The sequence below is a fragment of the Mesocricetus auratus genome, unplaced genomic scaffold, assembly GCF_017639785.1.
Source record: "Mesocricetus auratus isolate SY011 unplaced genomic scaffold, BCM_Maur_2.0 Super-Scaffold_15014, whole genome shotgun sequence".
Taxonomy (NCBI): Eukaryota; Metazoa; Chordata; class Mammalia; order Rodentia; family Cricetidae; genus Mesocricetus; species Mesocricetus auratus.
The window spans coordinates 5,435,846-5,456,605 of record NW_024429186.1 but is presented as its reverse complement, the minus strand read 5'-3'; the positions used below and the strand labels follow the sequence as shown (position 1 = coordinate 5,456,605).

Here is a 20,760-nt window from a genome sequence, read left to right as displayed (position 1 = left end):
GTGTTATTGTGATAAACCATACCAGAAATAATAAGGAAGTTTTTGTAATACAGAAATTTATCTCTCCTTGAGAAAATCACACCTCTCCCTCTGAGGTGATCCGTGTGAACTATCATGTGCCCACCCAGTTCAAAATCAACAAGTAGCAAGCATTCATATCTGTCTTAAGTTACTTTTGAGAATTTCCCCAATATAATCGGTAAGGAATCACTCTTTCCCTTCTATGGCTAATATTTGAAAGAGTCCATGGTGCTGTAGACATTATGCACATAAGAAAGAGGAGAGCAAAGGAATGTAGGGCTTTCGAGGACAGGAACTTTATGTCAACTTTACCTGGCACAGGAGATAGTGTCTGAATATCACATTGCCTTCAGGGATAAGACAAGTACTTGAACCTAGGTCTTAGATCTTCTTGACAAATGCCCTCCAGTACATTTGATAGTGACTTTCAATGCAGAAGTCTGAAGCAGAAGATTTCCCCGCCTTCTGGTCAACCCCTGCCTTACAGATGAAGGAGGCAGGAGGGTTTATCATAAAGTCACTGATATTTCAAATATTATTTAAAATTTAATATAGGTTTGTATTTTTTAACGGAAATGGCCTAGGGTACTCAGGCTTGCCACAACACATTCCCATAGGATTACATTCATATTAAGCATATAAAATCCATATTTGTCATAGGGAAGGGATGTCTGCTAAAGAAACACCTAAAGTAAATTTTCTGAGCCAAAGGGACATGTCACTGACATCAAAACATTGAGATTTCCAAGTACCACAACATTTATGCGAAAAAAATTACTCTATAGAATGTGATACCATGAACAGACTGTGAGTAGTGATGGTTTATTCATGTAGTTCCATATCTGTAAAGGCTTTAGTGTAGGACAGGGAACTGAGAACAGGAATGCACAAAATAAGAGACTAGAAAATAATGCATAGTGTCAGAACTTATCTTCATTTAGCATGGACATGCTAAGAGGTATTATGTCAGTTTTGTGAAAACTCAATTAATACCAGTTTAAATCAATTTACAGAAATTATGCTGGCATGGAAATGCATAAAAATATCTCCTACATTCTCAAGGGCTAATGTCTTTGCTGGACATCCCAGACCAAATGAATAATATGCCTTGAGGCCACTTAAGAATTAGGAATGCTATAATATTATATATTTGGCCTGTTTCTTTAACTTACCTTTAAGAGAACAATGCAACATTCCACTTTACTTCAGACACTGCACAGTTATAAACTTAAGTTATGTGCTCTTCCACGATCCTGAATCAAGAGTATCTATTACATATGTGTGTTTATGTGTTGTGGCATTCATTTGATGTAAACACAAAATATCCATTTAAATATATCTTATATAATGAATACCCAGAATAGTTGAAGAAAGCAGTGAGGTATTGATGGAGTGATGTTTGTAGCACAGAAAGGAGACTGAGAGAAGGAGAGAGAGAGAGAGAGAGAGAGAGAGAGAGAGAGAGAGAGAGAGAGAGAGAGAGAGAGAGAGAGAGAGGGAGAGAGAGAGTATGTAGGAAGAGAAATGGAAATGGAGTTGGGGCAAGAGATTTAGACTCATATAAGAGCGATACAAGAATGAAAGAAGACACGGGGTGAACGATTCAGAGAACTCAAATTTGGGCTTTCTCTTGGTTAAAGGACACCAAGAGGAATTCTTTGATTTCATTCCTTGATGTGATGTAGTAGGATTACGGCTGAGTCTGAATTTATTGTGAATGTGTTTTGATCTATACATTTCAGAACCTTGTGAGAAGAATCACTAATGAATTATATCTACTCATTTGGTGCCGAGAGTTGGAAACATTTACTGTATTAGTGTGATATTTTGGGAGCCTTCATTGTTAGGGAAGGGTAGAGTGAAGATCCATTGTTGAGGATGTGAATTTTGCAAATACCTCTCATCAAAAGAAAACGGATCCTGGACATCTCCCAGAACTTCCTCCGTCATCTACCCGGGTGGTTGAGAGGTTCTGAAAAAAAGGGAAATTTAGACTTATTAGGTCAATGTAAACAGTACCTTGATCTAGGCCCTGAGGGCACCGTTCCTTATCTTTTTTTCTTCCTGTATCTACTCCAATTTGAATTTACCTCAACTCACATCAGAATGAAAGGACAGTGCTTTCTGTGGACAAAATAACACAACAGCATTCTTGCTTTGATCTTAAAATATTCTCACTACAGGGAATGATCAACTCTGCATTTTTTGCATTTGCACAGCAGAAAAAAACATTTTCTACTTAAGAGATATCTATAATTTATTGCCACAGTTTGTACTTTCAGTTCTATAAAAGCAAAATCATGTCAGTGGTAGTGTTCCCTTGTAATGAGCTGGTCACTGTATGATGTACTGTAGGAGCATCCTGAATCATCACCACTTTATCCCCACTGGTCCTTCTGAAAATATGGCCAAGACACTGTAGGACTCTGAGGAGGAAAAAGAGCAACGGATACTCAGAATCTTAATTTCTGAGTAAGTATCCATGCTGATCTTCTCTGTCATCTTAGTCACAGGGCAGCTTCCTGCTCCTCCGGGGTTTCTGGCACACTCAGGATGTGGTTGAAACACTGTGTTCTTGTCTTGCACAGTAATAGACTGCAGAGTCCTCAGATGTCAGGCTGCTGAGCTCCATGTAGGCTGTGCTGGAGGATGTGTCTGCAGTTAGTGTGGCCTTGTCCTGGAACTTCTCATTGTAGATAGTGTCACCATCTCTAGGAAATATCTTTCCAATCCACTCCATGCCCTGTTCAGGCTTCTCCTTCACCCAGGTAATGGAGTAGTAATCCGTGAAGGTGTAGCCTGAAGCCTGGCAGGACAACTTCATTGAGGCTCCAGGCCTCCCCAGTTCAGGCCCAGACTGTTGCAGCTGGACCTGGGAGTGCACACCTGTGGAGAGAAAGGCAAAGTGAATGTCACTGTCACATGAGTGTATGGCCCCTCCTCAAGTATGGAACTTGAAGCCCCTTACCAGTAGCTGCTGTCACCAGGAAGAGGATGATCCAGCTCCTTCCCATGGTCAGGACCTGTGTGGTGAGTGACTGTGGAGAGGACAGTGATCATATGGTGATGTTTGTGTGGACCTCCCTGTATTTACCACCATAGATTCATGTGATTTACATATTCATGGGCAGGCTACTTCTTAGAAAAATACCTAGTCCAGCTAGAGAAGGAGGAGGTAGAGTGTCCAGCAGCAGGATGCTGAGTTCTAATTCCTTATCCTTTCTGAGGAAGTAGTCAGTCATTCCTGAGGCCTGTGCAGACCCTATGGATAAAACATGAGGCTAACATCTCAATTTACAAATAGAATCCCAACCTGAGAAATTTGGTCCTCTTGGTGACAGGTGCTGTTAATTATTTTGTGTAGATATTTCAAAAGCTCCTAAGTCAGAAGGACTCAAAATCTACTTTCATACACAAGGAAATAATATTTGCCTTTCCATAAGATTGCAGCTGTGCGTTGAATGGTAAGGAGGTAGGAAGGACCAAGGAGAGTTTGTCAGTGAAAATGTGATCTGAAAATATTATTTAAAAAGATTTTCAACATTAAAGATAGATAAGTCTTAACAGACCAGAAAATAGAAATATGTACAATATTTGCCAAAAAAATTTATCGTTTGAAAATTGGAGACTTCAGATAACAACTAGAACGACTGTTTAAAAGGAGTACATGGAGGATATGGGTTCCCCTTTTCTTCTCTCATTTCTTTCCTGCTGATTTTTAGCTCCATTGTGACCCCCACTGGTACTTAGTGCCTCTGCAATCTGTTTGTCTTGGTTTACACTCCAGATTCACTGTGTAGCTTGAGGACTCACTCATTCATGCTACTTCAGTCCTCACACAGCTAAGCTTCAGAGAAAAAATAGTTGTTGATATCCTGGAGATACTAAACATATGTTTCAGACATTGATTTTAAGTAGTCCCTCTATTGTTACCAGTATTGCTTGGAATCAATCCTTGGGGGCAGATTCTACCCCCAAGGGGGCAGTTCCAGTACTACCCAGTGGTATTAGAATAACCAGAAAGAATCACAGCATGCAAAATCAATGAGTCTATTTAAAAATGAGCATCTTGTTCTGACTAGAGCATCATGTTTTACAAATAATCATGGAACTGATCTGGTTTATTTTGCTTTGAAAGACACATATCAGGGGTGTTCAGGGTACTGGGCCGTGAGAAACTGCATCTCTCTCTCTGTCAGTGAGCTTCAAGTCACATCTGTTTCTCTATTTCCCTGGAAATCTATGAAGCATGTAGAAGCTTCATATGACAAATTATCTTAAATATAAATTTTCATACCCTACCCTGTATAACATGCAAACAAATGTGTATCTTGGCAACTATCATGTGATTAATCCTAGCAACTACAATTTTATTCTACTTCTGACAAGTGTACAGTGGTCTGATTGTTGACAACAAACTTGTCACAGCATCAGTCTTGCTGTGTGCCCTCCATCCTGGCCTGATTAAAATTCAGTTCTCACTGACAATGCTTTTATTCATCAATCAGTACGATAAACATATTTACAGAATGGCATCTCTCAATGTTTCATCGTTTCTGTGTAAATAAAAAAAGTTTTATCTTTAACATTGTCAAATTACATGTATCAAAACAGTTATTAAGCAATAAGCATAATTACAAAATTTGGTCTATTAACATTTGGCAAAAGTTATAGAAAATATTCTATCATCTATCCTATCTTTGAATCTAAAGCCTTATATGTAACTTATTTTTATCATAACTAAGGAAAAATATAACCATAGCTATCTGTCTTCAACTCCATCAAACACCACAGAAGGATAGTGTATAGGCGCTATAATTGACAGGGACATCTGAATACCTGGACAGTCACCTGAAGTTGTGTCATGTTGGGGTATCCATCTTCAGCTCATAGGCCATAGTGTGTCTTACAGAATTATAAGTGAAACAGGAAATTTTTCAATGTCTGCCTGTATTGTGAGTCATTTTACTCTGTGACCTGTAGGATGCCTGGCAATCTCTTCCATGAAGCAGGAAACCTGTAGCAATTTCCCATCTTGTTTCTGCAGTCACTCTCCTTTGTGTCCTTCATACCCAGTTTCAAACAGCCCAGAAAAGAGCACTTCCTTGCCCAAATGGCTATTTCAGTCAAATCAAAGGCAAACTCCAAAACGAGTTTATTCGATGTCCATCTTCCTCTCTGAAGTAACTGGTGATATCAGAAGCCTTTGTGTTTCACTGTCATGAAAAACCTAAACCATTTTAAATACCATATTCTGAAGTTCTTTGAGAGGTTTGAAGAATGTCTATCGATATGAAACATATCTCTATATATCTAGAAAACCTAACTAATCTAACTATAAGTTTTGACTATTATAGATATCTATAAATATTCTGTACTTAATTATACATTTCATTTTTTTATTTATTTCTCAGTTTAAATTTAGATAAGAAGCAAGGTTGCTTCTCAAGTCAGTTACAGGTCCCTCTCCCTTTCCCTCCCTTCCTCTGGTGCCCTCCCCCAACCCCCCCCCGTTATCCCCTCATTTCCCCAGGGAGGGTGAGGCCCTCCATGGGGGTGTCCATAGTCTGTCATTTCATATAGGGCAGGGCCTAGACCCTTCCCCAAGAGTTCAGGGTGAGAGTGCACCTCACATTGTTGGATGGGAGTCCAAAGTCCGTGTGTATACTTGGGATGGGTACTGATCGGCTGCCCAAGGCTCAAGAGATTACCTAGGCCTCCTCACTGACACCCACATTCAGGGGGTCTTTATCAGTCCCATGCTGGATTCCCAGGCTGATGCCTGGGATTCAAGAGTTAACCTTTGTCAGTTCAGCTGTTTCTGGGGGGTTAAACCAGCCCAGTCTTAATCCCTTTGGTCATCAGTCCTCCCTCTCTGATACTGGCTTTCTTGAGTTCAGCTCAGTACTTAACCGAGGGAGTCTGCCTCTTCTTCGATCAGCCACTAAATGAAGTTTCTGTTTCCCAGACTCTCTGGCCATGGGATTGTAGGCTGGCACTTCCCAGATCTATGTCTAAAATCCATATATGAGAGAGTACATGCCATGTTTCTCTTTTTGTGCCTGAGTTGCCTCACTCAGGATGGTTTCTTCTAGTGTCATCCATTTGCCTCCGAATCTCAGGATTCCATTGTTTCTTTTCTGCTGAATAGTACTCCATTGTGTAAATGTACCACATTTTCTCTATCCACTCTTCAGTTGAGGGACATCTAGGTTGCTTCCAAGTTCTGGCTATTACAAATAATGCTGCTATGAACATAGTGGAACAGACATCTTTGTTGTATGAATGGGCATCTTTTGGATATATGCCTAAGAGTGGAGTTGCTGAGTCTTGTGGTAGGTTTATTCCCATTTTTCTGAAGAACCTCCATACTGATTTCCAAAGTGGCTGAACCAGTTGGCACTCCCACCAGCAATGGAGGAGGGTCCCCCTTTCACCACATCCTCTCCAGCATAAATTGTCTTTGGTGTTTTTGATTTTAGCCATTTTGACAGGAGTGAGATGGTATCTCAGAGTTGTTTTGATTTGCATTTCCCGGATGGCTAAGGATGTTGAGCACTTTCTCAAGTGCCTCTCAGCCATTTTAAACTCTTCTATTGAAAACTCTCTATTTAGTTTTGCAGCCCACGTTTTAATTGGGCCCTTTGATGTTTTGGAGACTCGCTTCTTGAGTTCTTTGTAAATTTTGGAGATCAACCCTCTATCAGATGTGGGATTAGTAAATATTTTTCCCATTCTGTGGGCTGCCGTTTTGTCTTGCTGTGTCCTTTGCCTTACAGAAGCTTCTCAGTTTCAGTAGGTCCCATTCATTAATTGTTGATCTCACTGTCTGTGCTAGTGGTGTTATGTTCAGGAAGTCGTCTCCTGTACCAATTCGTCCAAGGGTACCACCCACTTTCTCTTCTAAGAGGTCAGTGTGGCTGGATTTATGTTGAGGTCTTTGATCCATTTGGACTTAAGTTTTGTGCATGGTGATAAACATGGATCGATCCGCATTCTTCTACATGCCAGCCTCCAGTTATGCCAGCACCATTTGTTGAAGATGCTTTCTTTATTCCATTGTATATTTTTAGCTTCTTTGTCAAAGATCAGATGTTCATATGTGTGTGGGTTAATATCCGGGTTTTCAATTCAATTCCATTGGTCTACCTGTCTATTTTTGTGCCAAAAATACCTTGGGGTAACGCTAACCAAACAAGTAAAAGACCTGTATCACACGAACTTTGAATCTTTAAAGAAAGAAATTAAAGAAGCCCTCAGAAAATGGAAACATCTCCCATGCTCTTGGATAGGTAGGATCAATGTAGTAAAAATGGCAATCCTGCCAAAAGCAATCTACAGATTCAATGCAATCCCCATTAAAATCCCAGCACAATTCTTCACAGACCTTGAAAGAACAATAATCAATTTTGTATGGAAAAACAAAAGACCCAGGATAGCCAAAACAACCCTGTTCAACAAGGCAATGCCCGGAGGCATCACCATCCCTGACCTCAAGCTCTATTATAGAGCTATAGTCCTGAATACATTTCATTTTTAAATGAGCTATATAAATACAATACCTAAACAAGAGAATAAATATACATATAACAAAATTGATCTTAAATTTCTATCAGTAAGCCAAAATCCATACCAATGTAAAGTGTTCAATTTTATATCATATTCCCTTTTTCCCTTTAGAAAGAGATTAGTTGTGATCTTTATCCATTTTTAATCAGCCCCAGTTAAATACAAACAAACTTTAAAGCAATATTTGAGATTTTGGACGTTGTTCTCTACAAGCTGATACCTGCTGTTTGGGATTGTTAAAATACCATGGGGATCCTTAGAAAGCACAGAAACCTGGCCAAGCTCTTGTTGTAGAAGTCATGTGTCTAGCAAAAGAGAGAACACCTGAGAAAAATTCTGTTACCTAGAAGCCTTGCTTGTCTCTGTTCTGCCCTGACCAGCAGGGCACAAGGCAGTTTGAGCCCACAGGACCCTGGATTGTAAGGGACAAGAGATACAATAACAGACAACAAAACACGCTTTCTGATCAAGCTGCAATTTTTTATTTTCTCACAAGGATTATTATAGTCATTGAAGCAGGAAGCTTGACAGAGCAGGGGGGTGTTAGGTGAGAGAGGCTATTGCTTTGAAGCAGGGAGCTTGGTATTGGCAGGATATGTCCCAAGGACAAAAGTCTGTGGCTGGAGGAGTCGGGACTGTAGGCCAGGTGGCAGAGGGGTGGGAGAACCTGGACTGCATACCTTGATAGTATGCTGTACAGGAGGATAAACCGACACAGAGACATAGAAACTTAACTGTGTTAGTCTCTAACACAGTTCATCCAGTAGAAATCCATGGCATTCACATGCAGTCACAATCAGCAGAAGGAATGAGGAAGCAAACAGTGCCATGGCTGCACACCAGTGAGAACCCAGATCCAGCTTTGGTTTTTCAACATATGCTTGGGAGGAGCCTGAAAGATTTGCATTCCCTCACCAAGAGCTGATTCTGATGGAGGACTTAAATTTTGGGTCTTAGGGAGAGCCAGGCTGTGATGAGGTACAAAGTGTGACTCAAGGAAGTTCAAGTCTATTCCCCACAGAGACTGGGTAACACGTGAGACCAGGCTCTAGTACACACTTCTGGTACCTGGTGTGGGATGCAGCAAAAGTGAGAAAGACCCTCACTCTATATTGAAGGCTTCTGACTCTGTCACCCATCCAGTGGTGGGGTCATTAACCTTCATTTTTTCATTGAGAATGCATGAAGAGCTCAAAGATTCGATGTTTTTCCTACCTTCATTATGCACAGTGATTGGGGTCAGAGAATGCTTCCTATGTGAGTTCTACTGCAATTATTTTCCTCACAAAGTACAGAGATTGTAGACTTCTTGTATGGTGAACTAGTATATGCCATCTGCAGAACGGCAATTATGAACTCTGCAATTGCACTGAAGAGAGTGATGTTATATTGACTTTAATAATCTGTTAGTTTCCTGCCTTGAGTATTTTTGACTTTTGTGTATTCACTTTTCAATACCTTCATCTATTTACTTCATTCTATTTCTGTTGACTTTGAAAATAACAGCAGGAAACAGAAACCGTAGAGAGACCTTTTTTTACTCACTTATCTCAAATGCTAAGCATCTTGCAAGTGGGCACATCAGGACAGAGGATGCTGGAACTCATAGATCACATACCTCATGGATTTTCTTCACTGTTCAAAGATGTTCAAACAACATATATTCTTCTTTGTTGTTGTCAATACTGATGAACTTACAAAGATTATGATTTGGAGAGAGAGACCTAGGCAACTCTGCCCCAGACCACACCCATTTTGGGCGTGTCTACAGGTACATAGGTGTGGAATAAAAAGGGCAGAGAAGAGAAACACGCTCTCTGTTTTCCAGGATCTACTCGGGTCTTGGAAACCTGCTGAGACTAGACTAGGTTGCCAATTTCTCTTGTAAGTACTTTCTCATAATAAATAGTCACTTTTCCCTCATCAATAGTAACCTTATATTTCCTTGTCAATGATTTACCTAACTTTATACAGCAATAAGACAACAAAAGGAGATCAAGGGATACAAATAGGAAAAGAAGAAGTCAAGCTTTCACTATTTGCAGATGATGTAAGTGACACGAATAACTCCTCAAGGGAACTCCTAGAGCTGATAAATACCTTCAATAAAGTGGAAGGATACAAGGTTAACTAAAAAAAATCAGTGGCCCTATTATATACAGATGATGAAGTGGCTGAGAAATAAATCAGAGAAACATCATCCTAAAGAAGTTCAGACAAGTGTGCACTATGTAGTCCAAAAAGTAAATACATAAAGTTAATCCTACAAGACTTTATATAAATGTAGATGCTAATCACCCTGCCAATGAGAGATCAAAATGAGAAGACATTACTGTAAAATTGGAGCAGATTAACTCATCCATTCAGAACTTTTCACTGAACTGCTTTATGGCTTTGAAAATCCCAAGCCTGAGACATAGACAAATTAAGAGTTTATTTAGTGTATTTCCAGTCTGTGCTGTAGGAATGACTGGCTCTCCTCTATGCACCACTGTGCCATGTGAGAGGAGAAGCACTTCAAAGGGAACAACTGCTAGACAAAATGGAACTACCAATCCATTCTTCAGAAATTCTCAAGCACCATGATTGTGAACAGTTTTACTATTTCGTGATTCGTGTAAGCAAACAAATTATATGTTGATGATGTGAGTAAGGAGATTCCACATATTATCAGAGGAGGGCAGCATCCAGACATTCCTTTAGGTGATGTATAAAGTATGCTACCAGAGCCAGGATCTAATCTCATAAGATGCAATGTCATCCAGTCATTAGTAGATGGGTATGGAAAGAAAGGAATCAAAGTGATTCCCTTTGTAGCAATGAACATTAATCTTGGAAATCTCCATAGTAAGCTAAAACGCTTACAAATCCAACACTGCAGTAGGTTTGTAAACAGTAATGAATTGTTATGGGAGTGAGTCTGAACATCAGGACAGGTGCAGAGCATACACTCAGGACATTACACCAGAACAATGACTCTCATCCTTTAAACATGAGAAAAGACTGTGATGAAGCTAATCCCAGCTGACTTCCAGAGAGCTGTGAACAGATGGAGGTAGCGTGTACATCAGGATATAATATGAAACATTGTCAGAACTCATGTGTGAAGGACAGTGAGTGCTGTACTTATGAGGATGTCTCACCTTCTGTAACTTAGGGACACTGACTGTGAATGGGGAGAGTATTCATTTAATGTACTTTCTTCTAAATTCTTCCCAAGTGGCAAATATCATATAGTAGGCTAGGTATAACTAATATGACTAAATACCTTACTTTTTGGAAAAATATGCAGATAAAAGTGAGAGATGAAATCCTAACTGCAGTGAAGGACAGATTCTATGATTATCCAAAGCTTCTTCCTCTCACCTTTCCCTGAGCTGAAGGCTACACAGGGCAGTGTATCACACCTTGGAACCAGCTCTCCTACAGCAGAGCTACATGAGCGAAACACTGACAGGAAAATCAAGGCCTAAGATCTCAAGTCACAGACAACTATTCCAGCTGAGGAAACCCATCCTGACAATGGAAAGATGTTACAGATAGACTCACAGGTGCTGATGCTAAAGTCTGTGATGATGATGACTGGATGTCTGACACCTCATGTTTGAAAATGTGTGGCCTTCTTATATGTATGTCCAATGGATGCTTGTCCTTCCAATTAGATTCCTATGTAATCACTAAAATATATATGTGCAATATTACTTAACAATGAATTTTTACTCAACTGAATTTGGAGTCTTGTCACAGTAGCTACATCACGTGTATTATATGGTTTCTGCAGCAATTTGAGGTCAGAATAGGAAATCTTAGGCTCTCAGTGAACTCCCTCAATCTCAAGATGTTTCTTACACTTAGTACATTTTCTTTCCTGGTGAAAGTTGGGTTTATATCTCCCCGTGTTTGTCCTGAGCATCCTCAGATTGAGCACAAAATACCTGCTCATTGTGACTGCTGCAGTGTAATACAGAGCTGACTTAAGTGGTAGCATAGCTTTGGTAGCACCTATGTGGGTATCAGGTCTCATCTCTGCTTTTACCACAATCCACACCTCTATATCTACCTCAGTTTTTGTTGCATTTGTGTCCCAATAAGGAATGGTGAAGTGGTGCTTTTGTCTTTCAGTACACTAATATTCTCTGTATTTCCATTAATGGTGACACAAGTAAACTTATATATGGATGCTTTAGCTGTATATATGTCTCTGCAAATCTCAGGTTTATTTCAGTATATTTACTTGTATTTCTCTTCATTACTGTTAGAACCATATTTTAACATCTACAAAAGAATATTCCATCATCATGAACAGATGCATAGCCATGAGAATTATGAAAGATCATTGGCCAATAATGACTGTTAGGAAATAGGACACCAGTTTTCTCAGTGGTATAGTTAACAGGATATATATTATAGCTTGGTATAGCTCAGTGGCATGTTGACAACATTCCCACCCACACTCAGTCATGAAGTGCCAATTAAATTCTGTGGTCACAGATAAAACAATACACAGAGCTGGACACACTGAAGAAAAAATGTCATTCTCAAGAGAGAGGAAGGATGACAAAGGAAGGAGAGTGAGAGTGAATATAACTAAAATTAATTACACGAACTTATAAAACTGCAAAAAATAGGAAACTGAAGAAAAACAGTAGTTTATTGTCAGACAAAAAGTGCAGATCCTCTCTGGTTATGAGGTGAGCATCTATATAAAATGAGTCATGTCACATGTGAATTTATTCTGGAATTATATGCATAGTATTCAGTTGATAAATGAATTTTATGAAAAATAATTCAATAATATTTTTGATCAACTTGCAAGATTTACACATATGTGACACTGCATTTTGATATGAATATCTCTCATGTTCTATGAGACCGGAACTTCTGTTAGAGGACACAGACTGAGATAAAAAACGCACAATGAGATCACTTAAGAATATGAGTGGAGATTTGCTTTCATCAGACATTATTGCTGAAGATTTAAATGGTGAAAATCATACTATGTTGTATTCAAAACTACTCTATCCAAGCATCCAGTTTTTCAGAATCCAGACATATTTTTGTCAATGGACAGTATAACAGTTTTCTTTTATGCATTGCTTTTTTAAGGAAAAATTATGTATCAATGGAGGTGGTCAGTATGGAGATATTGTCTATATACGATGTATTATAGGGGTAAACACAATTCATATAAATTTATTCAAGTTAATATTTTAAAAATTAGACTTAAAACAATTGGAGCTACAAGGATGAGGAAAACAAAGTGATACTAGAAATGATTGTTTCTGAGCAAGTCCCCAGGCTGATCTTCTCTGTCATCTCAGCCCCACGAGAGCTTCCAGCTCATCCAGGGTTTCTGATACACTCAGGATGTGGTTGTAACACTGTGTCTTGCACAGTAATAGACTGCAGAGTCTTCAGATGTCAGGCTGCTGAGCTCCATGTAGAGTGTGCTGGAGGATTTGTCTGCAGTCAATGTGGCCTTGCCCTGGAATTTCTGATTGTAGTTAGTACTACCATCTTCTGGATCAATATCTCCAATCCACTCCAGGCCCTGTCCATGCTTCTGCTTCACCCAATTAAAGTAGTAATCAGTGAAGGTGATGCCAGAAACCTTGCATGACAGCTTCACTGAGGCTCCAGGCCTCACCAGCTGAGCACCAGACTGCTGCAACTGAAGCTGGGACTGGACACCTATGGAGAAAAAGGCAGAGTGTGTATCTTTGACTCCTCAGTCCCTGCTCCTTCTTCAGGTTTGGAATTGGAATGACCCTTACCTGTAGTTACTGATAAAAGGAAGACAATGATCCAGGTCCATCCCATGGTGAGGGTCAGTGTGCTCAGTGACTGTGGACAAGACGCTGATCATATGTTGTTGTTGGTGTGGTCCTCTCTGTATTTACCACCATAGGCTCAAGTAATTTGCATATTCATGAGCAGAGTACTTCTTAGATAAGATGCTGAAGAATTAGGTAGGGGACAGTTGGTTCAGGCAGCAGGATGCTGAGAGCCAAGTCCCAATCCTCATTGAGGATGTGGATAGCATCCTCTTTCCCTGGGCTCTCTGTAGATGGTGAGGATGTAACATCAGGACTTAAAGTCTCCATAGATTTCAGTGGCTCCAATATGTAACAAGATTATCAGATTGATTTACAAATGATGACTGTGATGATGATGACAATGATAAGAAATTTAAAACCTGCTGACTTTGAAACATGCAACCTCCTTTCAGATATTTGCAATTAATGTGTGACTTTCCAACAGATCATATACTAAAAACTCTCCCAAATAAACTAAAGCAAATACACTTTAGAAATATTTGCAAAATACTGATTATTGAAGCAAAATCACAATGAGTAAATTATGGAAACTGCATATTGGTCAACAGAGCTTCTTATCAAGAGCCATGTTTATCAATAGCTTGCTTCACACGTGAATCCCAGTACCCTCTCCCTCCCCTCCTCCCGCACCCCCCCTGGGTTCCCCCCTAGCCTCCCACCCTATCCCCACTTCCTTCCACATAGGGAATATCCAGAGTCTGTTTTTTCACTCATGTGAGGCAAGCTATTTAAAATTAACCTAATAAGAATGATCCAGGTTTATGTAAACAAAACTAAAGAAGGTTTTCATCCATAAGGAATATGTATCTTAACATCATTTATAGAAAAATGGATGCAGCTAGATATAAATGTATTAATACCTTATCAGAAATCAGACAATGAATGAGACTAAAGTCAGAAGCCTTTAGATATTCCATGCTTACATACAACTATGAATAGAAATACATAATGCAGTGTAAGTGAATTTGCCTAATAGAAAAAGGGTACAGTAGGCTAGGAAAGAAAATGAAGGGTAGAGATTATGGGAGAAAACAACATAGTATACGAAATACATGTGCATGAAATTTTTAAATTTTATTCTTTTTGAAATATAATTCCATGTATAAAATACAGCCTGATTATGTCTGTACCCACTATGCCCAACCGGTTCCTCTTGTCACCTTCCGATAAGTTGCTGTCCCTTTTCATGACCTCTTTGATTCATTAAATAGTGACACAATGAATCCAATCAGTTCTATCTATTTACAAATAGGTGGAGTATTTCACTAGTATACCAGAAAACTTCCAAAGACAACTGGCTCTACAAAAAAAGTGAATCCCATATAAGAAATCACCAGGAGTCTCCATAGTAAGCTTAAATTCTACAAAACCAACATTTGAGCTGACTGTTAGCTAGTAATGAAATTTTCTGTGAGTGAATCTGTACACAAGGACAGGTTCAGTAATACACCTTTGACATCACACCAGACTGAAAGATGCTCATCCTGTAAACAAGAGGAAGGACTGTGATGAAGCTTGTACAATCTGAGATCCAGAGTGCTGTGAACATATCTAGGCAAACCTTGCATCAGGATATGATATGGAACATTGTCAGAACTTACATGTGAAGAACAGTGGAGTGGTGCAGATATGAGGATACCTCTTCATTTTTTTTAGGACTACTGAGTGTGAATGGAGGCTATCTGAATTTAATGTACTTTATTCTAAACTCTTTTCCCAAGTCACAAAATCATATACAAGACTTGGTAATAACAAATTGACTGAAAACATTTCCTTTTAGAAAAAAATAATCACAGAAACATGAGAGATAAAATCCTAAATACAGTGAAGGACAGACTGTGTAATTATCCCCACCTTCTCCCTTTCTTCTTCCCCTGAGCTGGGGGCTGCACAGGGCAGTGTGTGTGTCACATCTTGGGACCAGGTCTTCTACAGCAGTGGTTCATGGACTCTACACTGCCTGGAACATCAAGGAAGGAGATCCCAGGTCACACTGAACTATTCCAGCTGAGAAAACTCCTCCCAGAGGACAGAAGCTACAGATGGAATTACAGATGCTGCTGCTGAAGGCTGTGATGAAGATGAATGGATGTCTGACAACTCATGTGAGAAAACGTGTGGCCTTCTTACATGTATGTCCAATGGATGCTTGTTCTGCCATTAAGGAAGCCACATGATGACTAAAACATATATGGGCAATATTACTTAATCCTTTTTACGCAACTAAATTTGGAGTCTTTTCACAGTAGTTACATCATGTGTCTTACATGGTCCCTGCAGTTATTTGAGGTTAGGACAGGAAAATTCAGAGTTTCAGAGGACTCACTCACTCTCCAGATGTTTCTTTTACCTACTACATTTGTCTTTCCTGGTGAAAGTTGGGTCTGCAGCTCCCCCTGCTGGTCATGAGCCTCCTCAGATTCAGGATGTTTCTGAGCACAGAAAACCTGCTCATTGTGTCTGCTGCAGTGTAATGCAGGCCTGTGTCTTCGGTGGTAGCAAAGCTGTGGTATCACCTGTGTGGGTGGCAGCTGTTATCTCTGTCTTTACCATAATCTACAGCAATTTTTTGTTGTGTTTGTGTTCCAATAAGTAATGTTGAAATGGTGCTTTAGGGTTTCAGTACAATAATATTGTCTCTATTTCCATGAATGGTGACACAAATGACCTCTTTTATGGATGCTATGACTGTATATATTTGTCTGCAAACCTCAGGTTCATATCAATATATTTACTTTTATTTCTGCCAATTAACATTATAAACTTATTTTAATAGATACCTAGGAATATTCCATTATTATACACAGAGGCAGAATCATGAGGCTTCTGAAAGATCACTGGCCAATAATGGCTGTTTGGAGATAGGGCACCAGTTTTCTCAGTGGTATAGTTATCAGGATGTATACTATATCTTGGTATAGCTCAGTGGCATGTTGACACCAATCCCACCAACACACAGTCATGAAGTGCTAATTAAGTTCAATGTGTAGCAGATAAAAGGAGACACAGAGTTAGGCACAATGAGGAAAAGAATGTCTTTCACAAGAGAGAGGCAGGATGAAAAAAGAAGGAAAGTGAGAGTTAATGTGACTAAAATTAATTACATAAAATTGCAAAGTAAAAAAATAGGAAATTGAAGGAAAAGAGTAATTTATTAGCAGAGAAAATGTAGATCCTTTCTGGATATGAGGTGAACATCTTTATAGAATGAGCCATATCATATGGGACGTTATTCTGGAATTTTATGCACACACACACACACACACACACACACAAACACACAGGGTTGATGGGTGAGGTTTTTTTTTGTTTTACGAGACAGGGTTTCTCTGTATTGTTTTGGAGGCTGTTAGTACAGTCCGGCCTCGAACTCACAGAGATCTGCCTGCCCGCCTGCCTCTGCCTCCCGAGTGCTGGGATTAAAGGCGTGCACCACCACCGCCCAGCTGATAGGTGAGTTTTATAAAAATAATTCAATAATACTTGTAACCAACTTTCAAGAATTACACTTATGTGACACTGCATTGTGATATGAATGACTCTTAAATTCTATGAGACTGGAACTTCTGCTACAGGACACATTCTGAGATTAAAAACACACAATCATAACACTTAAGACTATGAGAGGACTTTTACTTTCATCAGATTTTATTTCTGAAGATATAAGTGTTAAAAATCATACTATATTGTATTCAAAACTACTGTATCCAAACTTCCAGTCTTTCAGAATGCAGACATACTTTTGTCATGGTGCAGTATCACAGTTTTCCTTGGTGCATTGCTTTATTAAGGAAAAAAATTTCAATGGGTGTTGTCACTGTGGAGATATTGTCAAAATACAATGTATTATAATATTAGACACAATTCATGTCAATTTATTCAAAGTTATTATTTTGAAAGTTAGACTTATAATAGATAATGACACAATGATGAGGAAGACAAATAGAAACTAGGAATGATTATTTCTGAGTACGTCCCTAGGCTGATCTTCTCTGCCATCTCACTCCCAGGGCATCTTCCTTCTCCTTCATGGTTTCTGACACACTCAGGAAGTGGTTGCAACACTGTGTCTCTTGCACAATAATAGACTGCAGAATACTCATACATTAGGCTGCTAATCTCCATGTACACTGTGCTGGAGGATTTGTCTGCAGTCAGTGTGGCCTAGCTCTGGAACTTATGAATTTAGCTAGTACCACCATTTCCATCCAATCTACTCCAGGCTCTTCCCTGGCTTCTGTTTCATCCAGGCCACATATAGCTAGTGAAGGTGTAGCCTTAAGTCTTGCAGGACAGCTTCACTGAGACTCCCGGCTTCACCAGCTCAGCCCCAGATTGCTGCAACTGGACCTGGGAGTGAACACCTGTGGAGAGAAAGGCAGAGTAGATGCCACTGTCACCTGAGTGTGTGGCTCCTCCTCAGGTCTGTAACTTGGAGCCATTACCATTAGCTGCTGCCACAAAGAACAGGATGATCCAGCACCATCCATGGTGCGGACGTGTGTGCTCAGTAACTGTGGAGAGGACACTGATAATATGTTGTTGGAATTGTCGACATCCCTGTATTTACCACAATAGACTCACATGTTTTGCATATTTATGAACAGTGTACTTCTTAGATAAGGACCTAGTCCAGCTGGAGAAGGAGGTAGAGGAAACCTGGGTATGGTAGCTGGATGCTGAAGTCCAAATCCTCATTCTGTCTAAGAAAGGAGCCATTCCTGAGACTTGTGCAGACCCTGAGGGTATAGCATGAGCCTAGACTCTCAATTTGCATATAGAATACCAACCTGAGAAATTAGTCATTTCCCTAACAAATCACAGATGTTGATAGTGGTGAGGAAAATTGTGAAGGGAAATTTCAAAAACTCCTAAATTCGGAGAATTTCACTCTCCTCTCATATATAAGATATTGATATTTTCTTTTTCAGCATGTTGCAGGTATGTGTTCCTGGTGGCTTTTTCCTTTGTCTAAATTCTTTTTTATTTTTATATTCATTTGCTTTCATTACAGAACAAGAAAGGCTGTGGTGTTCTGGTAGGAATATGGAAAATATGAGAAGAATTGGGCATAGAATCTCATCAGAATATATGTTTTACAACAATCCAAAATTAATATTTAAAAAACAAGAAAATTAGAGTATGCAATATTTAACAATGCATTTTTGCTGTGTGTGAATATTGTGTACTTCACATATCAAGCGTATCAGGTGTTGTTCAGCTAATAGACTTTCAAAAGAGAGTCCGGAGAAACTATGAAATTCCCTCCAGTACTCATCTGATTTCCATCCTAGTGAATAGGGGTTCCATTGTGCTCCCTGCTGTCCATACACTCTTTATACTGTTACCAAATTGCTAGCAATAAACTCATCACAGCTTCAGTCTTGCTGTGTCTCCTCCATCCTGGCCTGTTTAAAATTCCATTCTGACTGACCATAATCAGGAAACCCTGGCTTGGAGAGTAAGAACTGGTGATTACTAGGTTTATATCAACTGGGCTCATATGGTTGGTGAATAATTTTTTGACACAATCAAAGCAGAAATAGGTCATTTCACATTCATTAAATATTGTTCATGCATGCATGTTTTTTCTTCTGTAAACTTGTGAAATATTGAGAAGTTAATTCACAGATTCTTGATGTCCCTAATGTGCTCAACCTGCAGGTTCACAGTGGTCATCACATGTCTCTAACAACCATGATGGCTGACCTCACCCTTGTGCTAGTGAAAAGACATTGAATTTCTCAGTTTTCACCTTCATACTGTGATGTTCAGTGAGCTGTGTTTGTGTCAATATAGGTACTGTTACATTCTATAGTGTGTTTTTTCACGAAACTTCTCCACACTAAGCTGAATTCATTATAATAGCATCCACATAAGACTCAGATATGGAAATAAGATTTTCTTTTTCTTTTCCAGATTCCTGAAACCTGTTGTCCTTAACTGTAAATCAACACCAACCGTGACTTCTTCCATTGCTCCTTATGTAACTCACAGTTAAACATTCCTGCTTTCCAAACTTCAGCTGCATAAATGTGTTCACATGCAGGCAATCGGAACAAATACACAGCAGTAAAAATCAGAAAACTGAGATATGGAACTCAGTTGCCAATGTAAGGGAGGTAGAACAGAGACCTTAGATGACATTTCCTGGCATGTGCACAATGGTCACTCAGACTTTCCCCAAGATGGGGTATAAGAAACAACTTCAAATGAATCATTGCATGGGACATTGTGTTGCAAAGTAGTCTTAACAAGATTCAAATTTCCAAACTCATTGTGTGATTCTAAGGTATGAGATATGGCTCAGCTAGTATAGGCTATGACCCCAACCACAAAAAATATTATGCTGTAGGCTGTCTAGAGACTCATAGTGAGATGCAAACAAATGTGACTTTACAGGAACCTAGGATTCCGCAGTAGAGAGAGAAAAGATGAACTGTGTTCTCTGTGCTTAGGGAGTGGGAAGCAAAGTCAGAGGAAATCAGATGCTTTTCGCTACTCTGAAGTCTTAGAGTTCCTGGACTTGGTGAGCCTGCTGTCCCACCTCTGCAGGGAGGATTGTGCCAGAGCTCACACTGAAGTCCCCTCACTGTCCATCTCTTGCAGTGTAATATGTGTCTGTGTCCTCAGTGGTACAGAGTTCAGCTGCAGGAAGAACTGTTTCTTGGAGATGTGTCTCTTGTGGGATGGATTGTAGTCGGTGCTACTACCACTACTTATGTGTCCCATACACTTCAGCTTCTCCCTTGGGGACTGCCTGATCCAGCTCCAGTCATAACCACTGGTGATAGAGTCACCAGTAAAAGAGCAAGCAAGGGACAGCGACTGTGAGGGCTTCACCAGGTCAGGTCCTGACTGCTGAAGCTGGATTTGGGACAAGACACCTTCAGACAAGAAGAGTCAATTCTGTCAATCACATGTTGCCATGAATCCTCTCATGGACACATGGATGAAATGGTTACACTCACCACGAAGTGCTTTCACCAGGTACAGTAATCCCAACAGTCTCATCTTCTAGACTACACCCCCTTTTCTCAGAAGTCAGCCTCCTGTGAGAGAGAGATGAGCTCCCACAGTTCAGGAGACAAATTTTACATAGAGCAAGAAGGTGCATTTGCATGTGGGGAGTCAGCCTAGACTATATAAATTGTGATGGTGGATACCACTCTCTTTCATTATTACGGTATAGCTGTCATTGCATCTGGTTTCATACAGTGTGAGTCTGGAATACGAGATCACGGAGACCACAAGGATCACCCAAACATCTTGGCATGTCAGCTCCTTCACTCCCTACCCCACCCTGGCCATGAAATTATTCTGCTACATTTTT

The 20,760-nt window shown here is 39.7% G+C and overlaps 1 protein-coding gene and 1 pseudogene across 1 annotated transcript; both read right to left on the bottom strand.

Annotated features, from left to right (window-relative positions):
- Positions 1-2,569: 2,569 nt before the first annotated feature.
- Positions 2,570-13,410, bottom strand: LOC101842596 (immunoglobulin epsilon heavy chain-like). Its single transcript, XM_040743396.1, has 4 exons — positions 13,365-13,410; positions 12,985-13,281; positions 3,173-3,283; positions 2,570-2,907 (listed from the first exon to the last, which is right to left on the bottom strand). Exons 1-4 carry the CDS (start codon positions 13,408-13,410, stop codon positions 2,570-2,572), a joined length of 792 nt encoding a protein of 263 aa, XP_040599330.1.
- A 6,606-nt stretch (positions 13,411-20,016) lies between these two features.
- Positions 20,017-20,441, bottom strand: LOC121139540 (annotated as a pseudogene).
- Positions 20,442-20,760: the final 319 nt, after the last annotated feature.